The 16430-nt window shown below is 37.4% G+C and overlaps 2 protein-coding genes and 1 long non-coding RNA gene across 3 annotated transcripts; 2 read left to right on the forward strand and 1 right to left on the reverse strand.

The window, feature by feature from the left end:
• LOC109820727 (cytochrome P450 89A2-like) lies at window positions 7067-8840 on the forward strand. The gene is made up of 2 exons (XM_020386922.1): window positions 7067-7427; window positions 7556-8840. The coding sequence occupies exons 1-2, from the start codon at window positions 7067-7069 to the stop codon at window positions 8176-8178; spliced, it is 984 nt and encodes a 327-aa protein (XP_020242511.1). The 3' UTR covers window positions 8179-8840.
• LOC109820029 (pheromone-processing carboxypeptidase KEX1-like) lies at window positions 12954-13872 on the reverse strand. The gene has a single exon (XM_020386075.1). It carries the CDS (start codon window positions 13833-13835, stop codon window positions 13200-13202), a length of 636 nt encoding a protein of 211 aa, XP_020241664.1. The 5' UTR covers window positions 13836-13872; the 3' UTR covers window positions 12954-13199.
• On the forward strand, window positions 14260-15994 carry LOC109820208. Its single transcript, XR_002241754.1, has 3 exons — window positions 14260-14829; window positions 14978-15037; window positions 15614-15994. It is a non-coding gene; the product is annotated as an uncharacterized LOC109820208 (long non-coding RNA).

The following is a 16430-nucleotide window of genomic DNA, read 5'->3' on the forward strand; positions in this document are numbered from 1 at the left end:
CATGCGCAAGCAAGGTGCGGCGCTTCTGGATTCGCTCCTCGAGAGTAGAACGGGTTCTTTTGACACGAACCCATTCGTTCGTTTCTGTTTTGGAGGAGGAGTTGGTTGTTCGCCGTTGTTGTTCCCGGCGCTGCCTGGATTTTAGATCCACATTATAGCGGATCCTATCCATCGGCTCCAAAGCCTTGGCCAGCTGACGAGCAAGGCGTTGACGCCGTCTTTGGCGTGCTCTCTTTGACAATGCTGGAGCGTCTTCAGTAGCCATCTTCTCGGCGGAGGAGAAGTCCGGATCTGCGGTCTCGACCACGTTGGACGACGCGGGGACGTCGCGTGGTGCGGGCGCAGCGGCGGCAATGGGATCTTGGATCTTTGAGCCGAAGGTCCCGCGAACATTTCTGGAAGAGGATGCCTTCCTGCGCCTGTTCGGAGAGGCGGATCTGGAGGAGGAGGAAGAGAGGTACTCTTCAAACTTTTGTTGATCGAACTCGTATTCGATCTCTTCATTCACCCGGATCTTGAATGCCGGTTGCGTCACTACGGCCTCGGCAGCGAGGCCGTTGGCTCCCACTGTAGTCGCCAGCTTGTTTTCGTCAAAAGTTGCCTTCATCATTGATTTCATTAAAACTTCAAACGTTACGAATGAATTCAAATAACGAAAATAAAAATTACAACTTTCTTGAAAATAAACACAAGATCCGTTTATCGTCTCTTGCTTGCGTGGGTCTTTAGCCTGTGACGGGGACGTCGATATCCGTGGACTACCTGGCAATCAGATCTGATCCAGAAAAATCGGGCAGAGCTTCATCGATCCGCGAGGAGATCTAGAAACTTGGAGCGCCTATCTCAGATAAAGCGAGATATTTGCTCTTCTTTGGATTACCGACGAGGGGTAATGCTAAGGAACGGATGCGGGTGATGTAGATCTGATGAAGAACTCTCTTGTGTTGAAGTGCTCGATCACTCTTCACTCCAGTAGGGCTTCGCCAATTCTCCAAAAATCCAGATCCCCAAAAGTGAGGCCTAAGGCTTCTATTTATAGGCAACACTCCTGGGGCGTCCCCAAAAATCTAGGACACCCCTGGGGCGTCCTCAAAAATCTAGGACACCCCTGGGGCGTCCCCAAAAATCTAGGACACCCCTGGGGCGTCTCCAAAAATCTGAGACACTCCGCTGTAAATTCTTCGTCCGAACTCGGATTTTAGTGATTCGAATTGTGTTGGAATTTTGACGAAGAGTTCTATCAGCCCCGATGGTTGGATTATCTGTAGAACGAACGAGACACGAAAGGCGTTGTTCTTTTTGTAAACATCGCGGGGCTCTCTATTAGCCTGTGCCTTCGTTATTCCGAAATTCTGCCAGTTCACGTAGTTCGTCGATTCACTTCAAACATTCACCGACGTCAATTGAACTCCTATGAACCAGATGGTGACGTTCATTGTCGTTCCTTAACACTGAGCTATTCGTGGAGACCTATAGGCAATTTTCGATGCCTACAGACGCGGCCAAAGAGCATTTGTTTGGTCGGTTATCTCGCCCCCATTTCCACTGTTATGCACTGCTACCCCTATAAATACCTCCCTAGACACGAAATAAAAGATAGAGAGCAGATTGGAGCAGAAGAGGCTTGAGCTTTTGGTGATTTTGAGGAAGAGAGAGAGAGAATTTTCATCTTTCATAAACATCACTTGGTGATTCCTAGAGATCTAAGCTCAGACTTGATCTTTGGAAGAGTGAACATCTTACATCGATAAGATATTCGCTTCAAATCCCTACTTCGATAAACGAAGGAAGGATCTTTAAACACACTCACGATCTGTGAATCGGTGGTCCACGAGCCAAAGCACTCCTGACACAGGCAAAGTCCCACAAAACAGAATTCGATAAACGATTTCTGTGTTATTTTCTCAAGAGTTGTAATTTTCTCAATTTTTCATTGTAATTCTTTGTAAACGATTGAAGTTTTAATGGAATCGACAATGGAAACGACTTTCGTTGAAAACAGGAGGCATGTTCAAAATGCAATGCTTAAAAAAACGAAGGGTCGTGCTTTACATGAGTGATGAGATAGCACGCTAGTCTATAATATATATTATATATAATAATATATAATATAATATATAATATATTATATTATATATTAAATATAACTTATATATATTAATATATATATAATATATATATTAGAGAAAACTTATGTCAACTTTAAGTGGAGACAGTCGCACGTAAAGTCTTCTTAGTCATTGATGATCAACTTAATTGAAGCTATATTGTGATGATCGCTTCCGTTAAACTTGATCTACATATTCTAAAAACGCCTAAACAAGACACACAAATTTGAGTGCGAACCCGTACGTGAGTCTTGACCCTACCGTCAAGCCAATATAAAAGTTCTATTCATTCGAGAACGTTAAAATTGATACGAGTGGAATGAAGGATATGCAAACGCATGACGGGTCACCCAAATTTGGTGTGTTAGGATTTTAAGAAATATGTAGATCAAGATTCAACGGAACGGATCAATCCATAATGTAAGCTCAATCAAAGTGATCAATCCATGACTAAGAAACTTGGTGGCCGTCCCGTTAGCTGATACTAAAGTTTTCCATCTGGCATCTCTTACTCATCTCTATCCTTGCTCCATTCTGTGATACTCATGCGTCTCGTCTATATGATATAATATATATATATATAATATATATATATGAATAATATTATTATATAATATATAGAGAGAGAGAGAGAGAGAGAGAGAGAGAGAAACTTATGTCACTTAAGTGCACCATCCACCAAAGTTTCTATCCATTGATGAAAAGTCTCTTCATATGATGAACGGATCTTTAAGTATCATCAATGGATAGAAACTTTGGTGGATGGTCCACTTAAGTTGATAATAAGTTTATATATACACACACACACAAACTAAAACAAGGCCTTATAGTTGCCACTTGGCAACTTCTTAAAATTTTAGATATTAAAATCTATTTTTTACAATTCAAATAAACAATATGATAATAGTGAGAATATTAAAAGTCATCTTTATAGTGTATAAAAGACCCACTAAAGAAACTTTTCCTTATGTATAACCTCTAAACAATTTAACCCATGAATTAAATTATACTTTTGTAACCCACCATTAACATATTAATTCTCATACAAAGTCATTCAAATTTTCAACTCATAACATCTCTTTCTCTAGTAATATGCTATAAAAATTCACCATCATCATTTTCATCCTACAATATTTTATACAACTATTAATCTGCAATTTAGGAACAAAAAGAAAACTCCATTGAAGCTTCATGAGCATGGGAAAAAGTATAATTAATTTCTTTTTTTTTCACTGATAGTATATACGCCATTTTGCATTTTATTTCAAATTCTACTTCCATTCAATACAAACAGAGTGATATTATAAAATATGTGATTATTTATACAATTACATTTTAGAGGACAAATCAAATTCTACAATTAAAATGTGATTATTAAAATGTGATTATTTATACAATTCAGGAGAAGTCTTTTTCTCGTGAACAAGAGAGGCAAAGACCAAGCCAAAGAGATGGGGACTAAACTAAGCACACAGCGAGGGTGTAGGTATACAAGGAAACAAAAGAATAAGGCTACAAAACTTAGCAAGTGACGATGATTGGAACCTGAAGAGGCTGAGACTTAGCCAGCAACCTTATTCTATATCCATGTATCCGTCACTCTTCAAACTATGTATTACATTATAAGATTATAGAGCTTGTACTGTAAAGCAATGCAACCAGCTGTAAGTATGAAGGCAACTAATCATTACGATAGGCCGGCACGTACATCAGCAGTTTTATCAGGAGCTTGAGACGCGTCTCCATGGCTGCAAACAAATATTTATTAAAGCAATAATAACCAGATGAATTGAGTCCATCAGGAAAAAAGAAGGGAGAATCTTTGAAGGAATCAAATTGTCAAAATAATAGTATCTTGTGTACTTTTTTGCTACTGCTCTCATATAAAAATGCGATACAAGAATAAAGGGTAACTTATTTGTCTTAAATAAGTTTATGGATATGAAAGAACCAATACTTTGCCAGCTTTGCTTGAATTTATTCGGTAGTCAGAATTGAGCTGAAGGCAGAAGAATCATGGGATGTCCGAAGCTTGAAGAGGAATAGAGTTTGGACAAACAAAAGACAGTTGGAACTGAAGGATAAAGTAAATAAAGCTATTAATGAGAGAGTTGGAACAAAAGGATAAGTAAATGAAGGTATTAATGAGGGATACAGGAAATTTTAGATGAACACAGCTTACCATCATGTTGTAGGGAGGGGGAAAAAGAAGACAGCTCCAGACCTCAGAAAAGAAAATAATATTTGCAATCTGGAGGTTCAGCTAATAAAATAGCCGTGCAAAAAAAAAAAAAAACAGAAACAAAATTGGAGGAAATATAGAATTTTTTTACAGAAGATTCACCATAAAATGATTATTCTCAGCCAGTAAATCCTCTTAGACAGTTCAAAGTTGACCCAATACAACATTTTATTGTCTTAGCAAAAGATACACGGTTCATACAAAAAGCAATATTTGGGAGATCAAGAAGCTACATAATTTTCCCCATAAAAAAGTTTATAGTTCTAAAGAGAAAAATAAAACATAAAACCGGGCTTGTGACGGCCTTTAAACAGAACATTTTAAGACTATTCTGCTAGTGTATATTTACATTTCAGCATATATTTCTATTGCATTTGCCAGGATTATTACATGGGTGTCTTGTTTTGTTTGAGTGTCCCACATGGTAATGTTTTTTTTAAATGAAATTATCTGAAAATACTGATATTTGCATTACCAGCATGATTTGTGATTTAAATAAAATTGTAACAAATCCAAGAAAAAATAACTGTAGCAATCGACCATATTGTCAGTTTTCAAATGTTTAACATGTGGTTAGTTGCTAATTCAGATAAACTGAAGTGGCATATGAAACTATTTTGAAATTGCATCAAAACTGTAAATATGTGTTATCAATATACTAAGAGCATAAAACCCTCATGCATATATAGTTCAAAAGTAAAATAAACTACAAATAGTGGGTTTTTGAAGTATAATGATGTAAGCATGAATATCCTGCCAGATTTAAGAGAAAGAACACGACAACCTTTCAGGAAAAATAAATGAAAATATAATAGTTCCCCTTAACTCATCAGACAATGAAGCATGGGGTTCAACAATCAGAGAGGAGGCTATTATGACTTATGAGGCCTAACATGAACTGGGAGTCTGTACAAAAGATAAGAAAACTGAAGAGATAAAAATAATATTGCTATCATTATTATTGCTGTTGCTGCTGCTGCTGTTATTGTTATTAATATTCATTTAACAGAGAAGTAAATACTTTGATATGGGGGTCATAACCATGCTACACATGGCTAAACCAGATATTTCAAACATTCAACGTTTTATCAGGCAAGCATATCTGACAGAATACCTACATTTCTATGTACTTTACTGAATCTGGTGTATGATATTGTGTTGATATTCGGTTTTGCAAGTTCGTTCAACATTATGCTTTTCAATGGTGACAAATCAAAGATGAATATAAGGGAGGATAATGGGATTTGAATCATTTGATACATTACCTACTTAAGTAACTTTAAGGCATGCTTATGAATTATTATGATGGAAAAGTATGAGGACACTGAGGAAAAAGTGCAGTCAACAGAGTTATTTATGAGACTACATGAGTTTTGTCAATGAATTGGAAGTGGAGAACCTACAGGGTTAAAACGAATAAATTGATCGAAAGTAAATTCTTACACAAGATCTCCTTGAAACGAACAAGAAAAAAAAATCCAATCTAAGGTCAAGATCACCATAGCATACATAGTTTCTAAAGTTTATAGCAAAAGGCAGAATAATTATTATACAAACCCGTTATATGCCATAATTTTCTTACTAGTCCTTTTGCGCACAAACTGTCATTCTAATAGACCAATCAAAAGGGTACCGCCAATCCATATTGTCTATCATGCTCTACAGTCTGCAGAAATACATGTAGATTGAAGGCTTTGATGTTATGCAGGATCCTTTTTTTATTTTAAATGTTATGCAAGAACTCTGACGATTAAGTAATACCTACCATAGATAAAAATAGCTTGACCAAAAAAATTGAAACTGAAATAAACTGAATATACAGACAAAATAAAGCATTGTCTTCCAGGAATACTGTATATTCATCCATGAATAGGGTTTATATTGCTTTCATCAGACTATCATACTGTCCATGCTGCCATTTTGTAGTTTGCAATAGAAGGCCTTATTGCCTTGTTGACTCATTAACCAAAATATACTAATTTTAGATAAGGATCCAGGTGCTAATCTTTAACGAAAATGAGAAATGTGCCATTGGTATTGGAAGACAGATACCCCAAAAATAATCCTCCAAACAGTTTTTAAGGCAGACCTCAAAAAAGTAACACGCTCAGTAGAAACATAATTCTAAAAGCCAAGTATAACTAGCAACCATCAAAGAACCCTCAAATTCTACCTCTATCAATTCCCCATAATTAATAAAGACTTGCCTAAATTTTGTAGCGATAGGTTTTGTAGCGATAACCTCAGGAATTGACAGCCTTTCAAATTAATAAGAAGCAACATCTGATTCTTATATTTCCATAAGAAAGATAACTAAACAGAATTGAGAACACAAACATGGGTTCCATGTTTCTCGTCCTAACCTCCATCTTCTTCTCCACATTTCTTAGCTTCCTCCTCTTTTTCAAGAAGAACAAAAAACGTCCACCAGGCCCTCCATCAATTCCCTTATTTGGCAACCTACTATGGTTCAGAAATTTGATAATGAACCTTGAACGGTTGAACCTATCCTCAAGGATGTCCATTGTCAATACAGGCCCATCATCACACTTCATATAGGCTCGCAAACCAACATCTCCATCTCCGACCGTGCCATTGCTCACAAAGCCTTAATCCAGCATGATGCTGTGTTCTCTGACCATCTGTGCCTCTTGTTGCCAACAGCTTCATCAGCAACAACAAACCACAACATTATCTCTACTTCTTATGGCCCTTTATGGCGCTTGCTCATCGCAACGTCATGTCTGAAATCCTAAATTCCTCGCGCATCAAGATGTACTCTGAAGGCAGAGATTGGGTTCTGCATGTCCTCATCAAGCATCTAGAAACACTATCTGATGGCACCGTTGTTGCCATGAAGAGCTTTCAGTTTGCTATGTTTGCTCTACTAATCCTCATGTGCTATGGTGAGAAGCTCGACGAGAAGGCAATAAAAGACAAAGAAGTTGCAAATAGGAACAGGCTTGTCTATATTAACAACCTTAATGTCCTGAATTTCTTCCCGGCTATCTCGAAATATATCTTTCGTGAACGGCGGATGACAGCATTGGCTCTGCGGCAGAAGCAGAAGGAGCTGTGTCTTCCCTTAATAAATGTGTGCATGAAACACATAGAGCAGAAGAAAGAGAACAACAAAGGATATCTATACTCTTATGTTGACCCTATTCTTGATACGAAGCTAGCAGAAGGAAAAAGCCTAACTAAGATGAGACTGTAACTCTTTGTTTGGAGTTTCTTAATGCTGGCACTGATACTACAGCAACAACGCTGCAATGGATCATGGCAAAACTCATGAAGCATCAAGAAATACAAAATAAACTAAATGAAGAAGTTGATAGAGTCATGCAAAAGGGAGAGGGGATTAAGGAGAAGTACTTGCAAAACATGCCATATCTAAAGGCAGTGGTTTTAAAACGTATGAGGAGACACCCACCAGGCCATTTTGTGTTGCCACATGCAGCGACAGAGGAGATTGAGATTGAAGGATACACAATTCCCACAAAAGCATCGATTAATTTCATGGTGGCAGAAATGGGATTGGATGAGAAAGTTAGGGAGGATCCTTTGGAGTTTCAACCAGAGAGATTCTTAACTGGTGGATCGGGTGAAGGCGTGGATATAATAGGGAGTAAGGAGATCAAGATGATGCCTTTTGGAGTTGGAAGAAGGATCTGCCCTGGGCTTGCACTGGCCAAACTTCATTTAGAGTACTTCGTGGCAAATTTAGTGAAGAAGTTTGAACGGAAGATGGGGGAGGGCGAAGATGTTGATCTGTCAGAGTGCAAGGAATTCACTACTGTGATGAAGAATCCTCTTCGTGCTGGTTAACTCCAAGGATAAGTTCATAGAAATGTGATGAGGTTGTTCTTTCTATTTAAATCGGGAATTCCACTGGTATGATTTCCAAATCTAGTTATGAATTTCAGTTGATCATGTCGATACCTATTTATATATGAATAGATGTTCAATTATCATGAATTTGAGATTTTATGCATTTACTTAATAAAAATTTCTTTGGCACATTGAACTTCAATTATTTTTTAAAACTTACTTAAAAAAACAAACAATTAAAAGCAATTCCTGGGAATGTTACGGATCAAATGTTGTTGTGAAAAAGTAATGAGAACTTGTACTTCTAATTGGGTGATCAGCTTAAAACAATTGCAAAGAAAAGGGTAATTGGTAAAAAAGCTGCTTCTGTCCTTTCATTCAAGAAACTAATTTCCTCTACATGCTTTAGTTATGAGCCTGCCAGAACTTGCCAGCTCCTAGGATCATGCGATGCGACGATAAGAGGTTCACCTTCCAATAATCATATTTCAGCATACATGCCAACAATAAGTAACGGCCAACAATAAGTAACGAGTCCACATTATGGAAAAGTAATGTTATACTCTAAAGAGACAAGAAGATAGGTCCCTTCTACTAATGTCGTAAGAGCTAGACAATATTCGAGAGCGCTAAAAATGTTAACTATAGCTGGAAGTAGGGGTGCAAAATGGTTCGGATTTATCCGGACCGACCGCAACCGTATCCGTTTAGAAAGCGGATATGATCAGGAAAAATTAAAACCGGTCGGATATGGTTTTGGATATGGTTACGGTTTAGATTTTTTATCCTGATACAGTTTCGGATACGGTTATCAGGTCGAAATTGCGGATACGGTCCGGATATCCGGATATTTGAAATGGGCTAAGTATAATACTTGTATTGGGTCAGGTCTATAACATATACTCATGTTATACCCGACCCAAATTCGACCCAAATTCAACCCAAAAACCTCAAATTCAACCCAAATTCATGTTGTTTCTCCAAGCCACCTCCACCTCTAAGCTTGGCCTCCGCCTACGAGCTCCACTCCGCCTCCGCCTCCAGCTCAGCCTCCGCCTCCCGCTCCACCTACGCTTCCCCTCCACCTCCGCCTCCGCCTCCGCCTCTTCGTGGCTCAACTCTTCAAGAAGTCCACGGCCGCCCCATCCTTTTGATCGACGCAACGACGACCATCGACGACGTCCGACCTCCTCTTCTCCTCCTCAATTCCATATATCCCTAAGGTGAATTCAAAACCCTAAGCCCTATTTTATTTTTGATAAAAGCCATAATTTCTAGCATTTGTTGACTGAATTGGAAAACCCTAATTTATTTGATAAAAATCTGTAACCTATAAGCCCTAATTGTTTTTAGTTGCATATATGATTGTAATTTGCATCACTATATTTTTGTTTGATTAAGTTTATAAATTTTAATGAATAGGTATTAGAATCATATCGTCTAATCCATCAGTTCAAGCTTATAACGAAGAACCCATAGTCAAACCCCTCGTTGAACCGGTCGTTGAGCCGGTCATTGAACCTACAGTAGAAGAGTCTTCTAATAAAACAGAGAAAAACCTGAGAAAAAGGGGGGGGGGGAACTAACTTCTGATGTATAGTTAGACTTTGAGAAAATTGATAAAGGTGAAAAGAAGATTGTCGACAGGAAAGAAGTTGAAATAAAAATTAAGATAGCGAAATGTAAACATTGCTTGTTTGAATGTGATGGACGTAGTTCAAGGGGTACTACACACATTAGATGAAGTGCTCCAAAAAGAAGAGACCCGATATTCGTCAACAATTGGTTCTAACTACTATAAAAAATAAAGAAGGGACTTGTGCACTTAGTAATTATCATTTTGACAATGAGACGAATTAACTTACAAAAGCTATCATCGTCCATGAGTATCCATTTAACTTGGTCACACATAACTTCTTTTTACAATATGCGCATTCTCTTCGTCCGACTCACAAGGTTCCAAGTCGTGCACAAATCACAAAGTTATGTATGAAAGTTTATGGTGAATAAAAAAAATCTTTATTTGATTTGTTTGCCACATCTTTCATAAGGTTGAGCTTGACAATGGATAAATGGACATCATTTTCACAAAATATCGCATATTTGTGCATTACCGCTCACTATGTTGATGAATCTTGGAAACTTCAAAAACGTATAATTGGTTTCATTAAAGTCCATAGGAAGGATATATGCAATGTTTTACTCACTCGTCTACTTGATTGTAAAATTGATAATAATTTTTTGTCAATTACGGTAGATAATGATAAAGCTAATGATGTTGCAGTTAAAATTGGAAAAGAACGTCTTAAAAAGTATCTACCTTGTGGCAGAGTCTTTTTTCATGTGAGATGTAGAGCACACATTATAAATCTCATTGTTCAAGAGAGGCTTAAAATTATCACTAAAGCTATTGAAAAAGTAAGGCTTAGTGTTAAATATGTTACATGTTCACCAAAGATGGAAGAGAATTTTTATCATGTTGCGAAGCAAGTTAATGTGGTTGGAGAAAAATGCTTAGCCTTGCACAAGAAGGATTTCTCCTTATTTAATGTTGATGAATGCTTTAAAGTACAAAGTTGCTTTAATAAATTTGAACTTAGCGACGACAAATACATTCATTGTTCATCGGAAGAAGAATGAAATTATATTAAAACTTTGAGTAAATGTTTGAAACACTTTTATGATGCAACTAATCTCCTTTCCAGTAGTATGTATCCTACTTACAATCTTTTATTTAAAGAATTTTGTGAAATTCAATTGCTTCTAATGGAACGGTTGAAAAGTAATGATGATACAATTGTGGCTATGGCTTTTGTAATGAAAATAAATTTAATAAATATTGAAGCATGTGCAATAAGATTTTTGTGATTACTTTTCTTGATCCGAGGTACAAAATAATTGCAATAAAATATTACTTTAAGGAGATTTATGATGTGGATGGTGAAAGGTGTACACTTGAAATTTTAGATGTCTTCAAAAAGATGCATGGAGAGTATGCATCTCTTGAAAAAAACAATCCAAAGAATAAAGATAATGAAAATGCTTCAAGCTCACAAGCAAAGGAAGTGGAAAGAGTTGGTGACAAAAGAAAATCTAGATCTGACAATTTGCTGAAACTATTGAGAAAGAGCCTACAAAGATGGATTTGGATTTATATATGGAAGATAGTATTGTCCGATGTGAAGATGAAACAACGGGGAAATTTGATATATTGGATTGGTGGAAATCAAGTCTTGGAAGGTATCATGTACTAGCAAAAGTTACAAGAGATGTTTTGGGTATACCAACATCAACTGTGGCTTCCGAGTCGACTTTTAGCACCGGGGGACGTGTGATTCATTGTTATAGAAGTCGAATGACAAGGGATACGGTAGAGGCGTTGATATGTGCACAAGATTGGATTAAAGCGGAGAAAGGAGGTAAATTTTTAAATTTTGCATAGATTCTGTTATATTTGGTTAATTGTATATTAAATGATTGTATGTTTTATTCTAATAAATTTTTTGTAGTTACAAAAGTGCAAACTATGAATGATGTTGCTCTTAATGTGGTTAAGCTTTTGGATCACGACGACTCAGAGATTGTTGAAACTTTTATAAAGCACCCATAGGTATGTTATTTAACTTCATAAGCATATGATTTGAAATTTAAAATTTTTTACATATTAAACACGACAATTGCTCTTTTTATTTTTTCAAGGTGACATCGTGGAGGTCCTTGACTCGGATGATGAGATTTAATGTTTCTCTTGCATTGATGAGTCTAATCTTTTGGTTTATATTTTCTTCTCAAGAATATGATTGTCTTAGTTTGCATGCTTTTTTACTTGGGAAACTATATTATAGAACTTGTGGGTTTTTAATTTATTGTATGTGACTTTGCTCATGTTAAGTCTGTACATGACTTTATTTCCGAATTTGTGACTTGTTATTTCTAGATTTGTGACTTGTTGTTTCTGGATTTGTGACTATTGTTTTTGGACTATGACTTTATTGTGTGCCTTTTTTGTCAATAACATGTGACTTTATTGCCATGAGAATGATACAGGTTCTATGAATCAAAGAGAGAACGACTTCATATGGACATCAAATGGTTCATTTAAGGTAAGTTGTAGTTTGTGAGGTCAGTTATAGTTGTTGATTATCACCTTTTAGTTATGGTATTCAATATTTTTTATTTTTTGTTTAGGGTCTGCTGTGGTGCTCTGAGGTTTGTCATACAGAATAGCAACAAAGTCTATAAGGTAACTTGTCTTACTTTGTGAGTTATTAAAATCATTTGTATTTTCTTTATATCATATTCATATCTATTTCCCAAATATCCGATTAGTATTCGTATCATAACCGTATCCGACTCTCTAATATCCGAACCGTATCTGTTTCCGTTTAATGTGGATATGATAATGCTTTTTTCTTACCGATGAATATCTGAACCGTATCCGTATTCGTTTTCAGAAAGTTACTATGGTTATTATGATAAGTGTCATATCCGAACCGAATGCACCCCTAGCCGGAAGGCATCAAGGTACGATGCAGGAATTAGGATACTGGGCTTCTTTTGTATCATTCTCTCAAGCTCATTGTTTGAGAATAATTCAGAAACAAAACTTATGGAAAGTTATCCAGACTAAGAACATAAGCAAATTTAGCAGAAGTTCATAAAGTATTAGGTTTGAGAATGAAAAATATTCATAAATCACATAAGAAAGGAAATAATCGAAAATATTCACAGCATAAACTCTAGCAACGTTAAGCACTCTAGCAGACAACATGTGAATATACACAGTGCCCCATAATGAACAACTGTTGAAGAGTAGCTTGCAGAACTATATAGCATAAGGTTTCAGCAGAGAACTCAAATTTTCTGATAACTTTGAGTCTCAGACTAAAAGATGTCACGGAGATGTTCATTAACTTGGGAAGTTTATAGCCATGATCCCACAGATGCGGACATAGGCATAGCACAGAAAGCATCCCTCGCTATATATATCGATTATCACAAAAAAGAAAAGTAGCAAACTAGAAGAAAATAAACCTATTCGGCTTCCCTTTGCTCTTCATCTTCTTCTCGTTAATCCTTTCCTGCTCTGAATCATCACTATCATCATCATTATCTTCAGAGACATCATCATCATCAATCTCGTCATCATCATCTTTCGATGAGGGATCAAGCCTAGCCGCGTCCTTAGCCCACTGCAGCAGCTTCTCCACTTCCTTCTTCGACACTCCATCCCCGTCTCTACCCCCGTCATCATCACCATCATCACTTTCTTCATAAAATTTCCCGCCATCTGACACTCCTGCAAGCCCTAGATCAGGCGCCGCCGCCGCCGCCGCCCCTACAGAGCCCTTAAGGGCAGCGAATCTCGCGTCGAGATCATCCCCGAGAATCCCGCTCAATTCCCCCTCTGATGGTGACGGTTTTTTCAGAGGAGTGAAGCTAGGGTCAGAGCTTGAAGGGGATTTGAGCGCGTCGAAGCGGCGAGCGAGGTCGGAATCTAAGGAGGAGGAGGAGGAGGTGAAAGGGATTTGGGATTTGGAGTGAGAATTGAGGCGGAGATCGAGTAGAAGATGGTCTTCTGCAGCTCGGAGGAGGTCATCGACCTCCGATGATGAGCCATCGAGAGCTTCGGTTTTCTTTTTACTGTTGTTCATTTCGAAGGCCGAAGGGAGTACCTAAACGTTCTATTGATCTGTGGAATCACTCCATTAGCCCAAACCTAAATCTATTCCTTTATACAAAAGGGAGAACCAGAGAGTCACTGTTCATACTACAGTAAATGCTACAGTAAATTTACTGTAGCAGATAATTAATTAAAAGATATTACTGTAGCGCACTGGTATACTGTAGCGTCTAAAAGGTACTGTAGCAGAGCGGGATACTGTAGCATTCCCAGAAAATTAAACAGCAGATGTTAAAAAGGCGGGATTACTGTAGCCAAAAACACACCGTGCTTTGCACGGACAGCAGACTAGTATTGTTGACTTGAGGAAGCATGTCCACTTTTTGAATCAGTAAAGTAAAATAATTATTGGGAAAATCCTCTTTTAACCCAAAGTTTTACCCAAACTTATTTAAAAACCCATTCACTTTTCAAAACATCAATAGACCCACTATATCACATCCCACTTATTTTTAAACCCAAATGTACAATACACCCATTATTTGTACTGTATTTATCCAAAAAATTTGAAAAATCCTAAACTACCCTTCATCCCCAACTGATCTCTCCCTCTCCCCTCCTCCTCCATCTGAGCTCAGAAGAGATCTCTCCCTCTCCCCTCCTCCTCCTCTTCCCTCCCTTCACTTCCCCTCCTCCCTCAAGCCCATCAACCTCTGCATCCACTGCCCCTATCTCCCCTCGCCGCCACGTCACCCACCACCGTCGACCTTGAAGTAGATGAATAGCCCACCAATGATTTCGACATTGACTCCCTGTAGTTCGCCCATCAACCTGAAGCACTTGTCATTGCCGCCAGTGGACGGAGCTTGAGGAGCACTCGGAGTAATGGCGGAGGTCGAAGACCGCTTGGCTTTGTAAGGAGCTGCTTTCGCATAAGCCGACGACGATGGTGAGGATCCTTGGCGCTCAAAGGAAGTGGGTTCGGCAGAAGGAGGTGGGTTATGTTGTTCTCCATTGCAAGTCAGGTTAGTTCAACTCTTTGCCCACCACATGTTTGTTGAATTTACGCATAGTGTTCTCTCTTATCAATATTTGATTTTGATGATTGTTGGTTACTCAAATTCTAATTTATTGTTCTGTCATTCTAAAATCTCATGAACCTACAACTTGCAGCCTGTCCGTGATCGCTTCAAAAATAACGCTGATGCCAAAAAGCTATTGGAAAAAGTGAAGGTAACCTTTACTTGATGCTCAATTGCTCATAAGATATGTACATTCATGAGATATCAACCATGACTTACATAACTATGGTTCCTCTCTGGACATTATGTTTTAAAATTAGAACTATAGTTCTTGCTTGCATTTATGAATAGAATTTTCCTTAGAGTTGATGATTGATGTGAAAATCCTCCCCCTTTTTGCAAGCGTACAAAGTTACTAGTTGATTATTCTTACTTGTTGGTGTTGGGAATGGTGACGAGTTGTAACATAAAAATTCTAATTTTCTTATTGCTTGGTGGTCCTTCAGATTCTTATTGTTCTTGTGGGTTTTGATAATTCGAAGCATTACGACATCAAAATCGATATTACTTTCATGTATTTTGATTTGGAAATGCACGATAAGTTAGAATTGATATTGCATAAAAGCTTATAGATGATTCCTTTGAAAGTGGTATGAAGCCTCTTATGCTAGCATTTCTCGATATTACTTTCATGTATTTTGCTTTGGAAATGCACGATAAGTTAGAATTGACAGTTAATAAAATTTTCTTATCATGCAATCATTGATTGTGACATTTATTTGTGCAGGAGCGTAGATTGTAACATTTTTATGGTGGGATACATATATTCCATCATCAATGGCACACCTAACGTAACGCACAGCTACCCCTCAATCAGAAACCATTCGTCAATGCACACTAACTTTCCAATCAAATACATGAGAGAATCCCCCACTATTGGCATTCGATCAGATCTTCGCATTGCTGTCACATTGCAACCCAAACGGCAAATCAACTACAGCCTGCAATATGATGTACCAAGTAGTATCCAATGTATCGTGTTGTATGAAATTTTCTATATTATGTATATATAGATGATTTGTGTGCATATTGTATCAAATGCACTATCCAATGTATCATGTTGTATCAAATTTATCAGTGTAACTAGTAGAAATGTATCTAGTAGAAATGTATACAACGTTTCGATAGTGGTGATTTTGGATTATTTCCATTCAATCTTCATGGATTATTTTCATTCAATGTTATGTGCTTGAGTTTAGTGGTTGATAGATATGAATATCTGTAATGAACTGATGCACTGATTGAACTGAAGAAATTTTGATGGTAGGTTGTGTTAACTACAGCCTATTGGGCAATATTATGTGTCGCGTGACCAATTATCCACCTCGACGAGGGGTACTCGCCCAATTTTTTAGCTTTTGATAAAGTATAGCACTTTATGGGAAAGTATAGCAGCTTATTGATAAAGTATAGCACCTTATTATAAAGTATAGCACCTTATGGCAATAGTATAGCACCTTATCGATAAAATATAGCACCTTATGGTCGCTGGAAATTCAGCAACTTATTGTGATAAGTCAAATCAGTTTTTTTAGGGTAATGCA

The sequence above is a fragment of the Asparagus officinalis genome, chromosome 8 (genome assembly GCF_001876935.1).
Source record: "Asparagus officinalis chromosome 8, Aspof.V1, whole genome shotgun sequence".
Classification (NCBI taxonomy): domain Eukaryota; kingdom Viridiplantae; phylum Streptophyta; class Magnoliopsida; order Asparagales; family Asparagaceae; genus Asparagus; species Asparagus officinalis.

Bases quoted from the DNA above. Each gene is read 5' to 3' on its own strand.
- LOC109820727 (XM_020386922.1), top strand. From the start codon at position 7,067: ATGGCGCTTGCTCATCGCAACGTCATGTCTGAAATCCTAAATTCCTCG. The intron at 7,428-7,555 runs GTCTTCCCTTAA...AGCCTAACTAAG, and splicing joins GCAGAAGCAGAAGGAGCTGT to ATGAGACTGTAACTCTTTGT.
- LOC109820029 (XM_020386075.1), bottom strand. From the start codon at position 13,835: ATGAACAACAGTAAAAAGAAAACCGAAGCTCTCGATGGCTCATCATCG.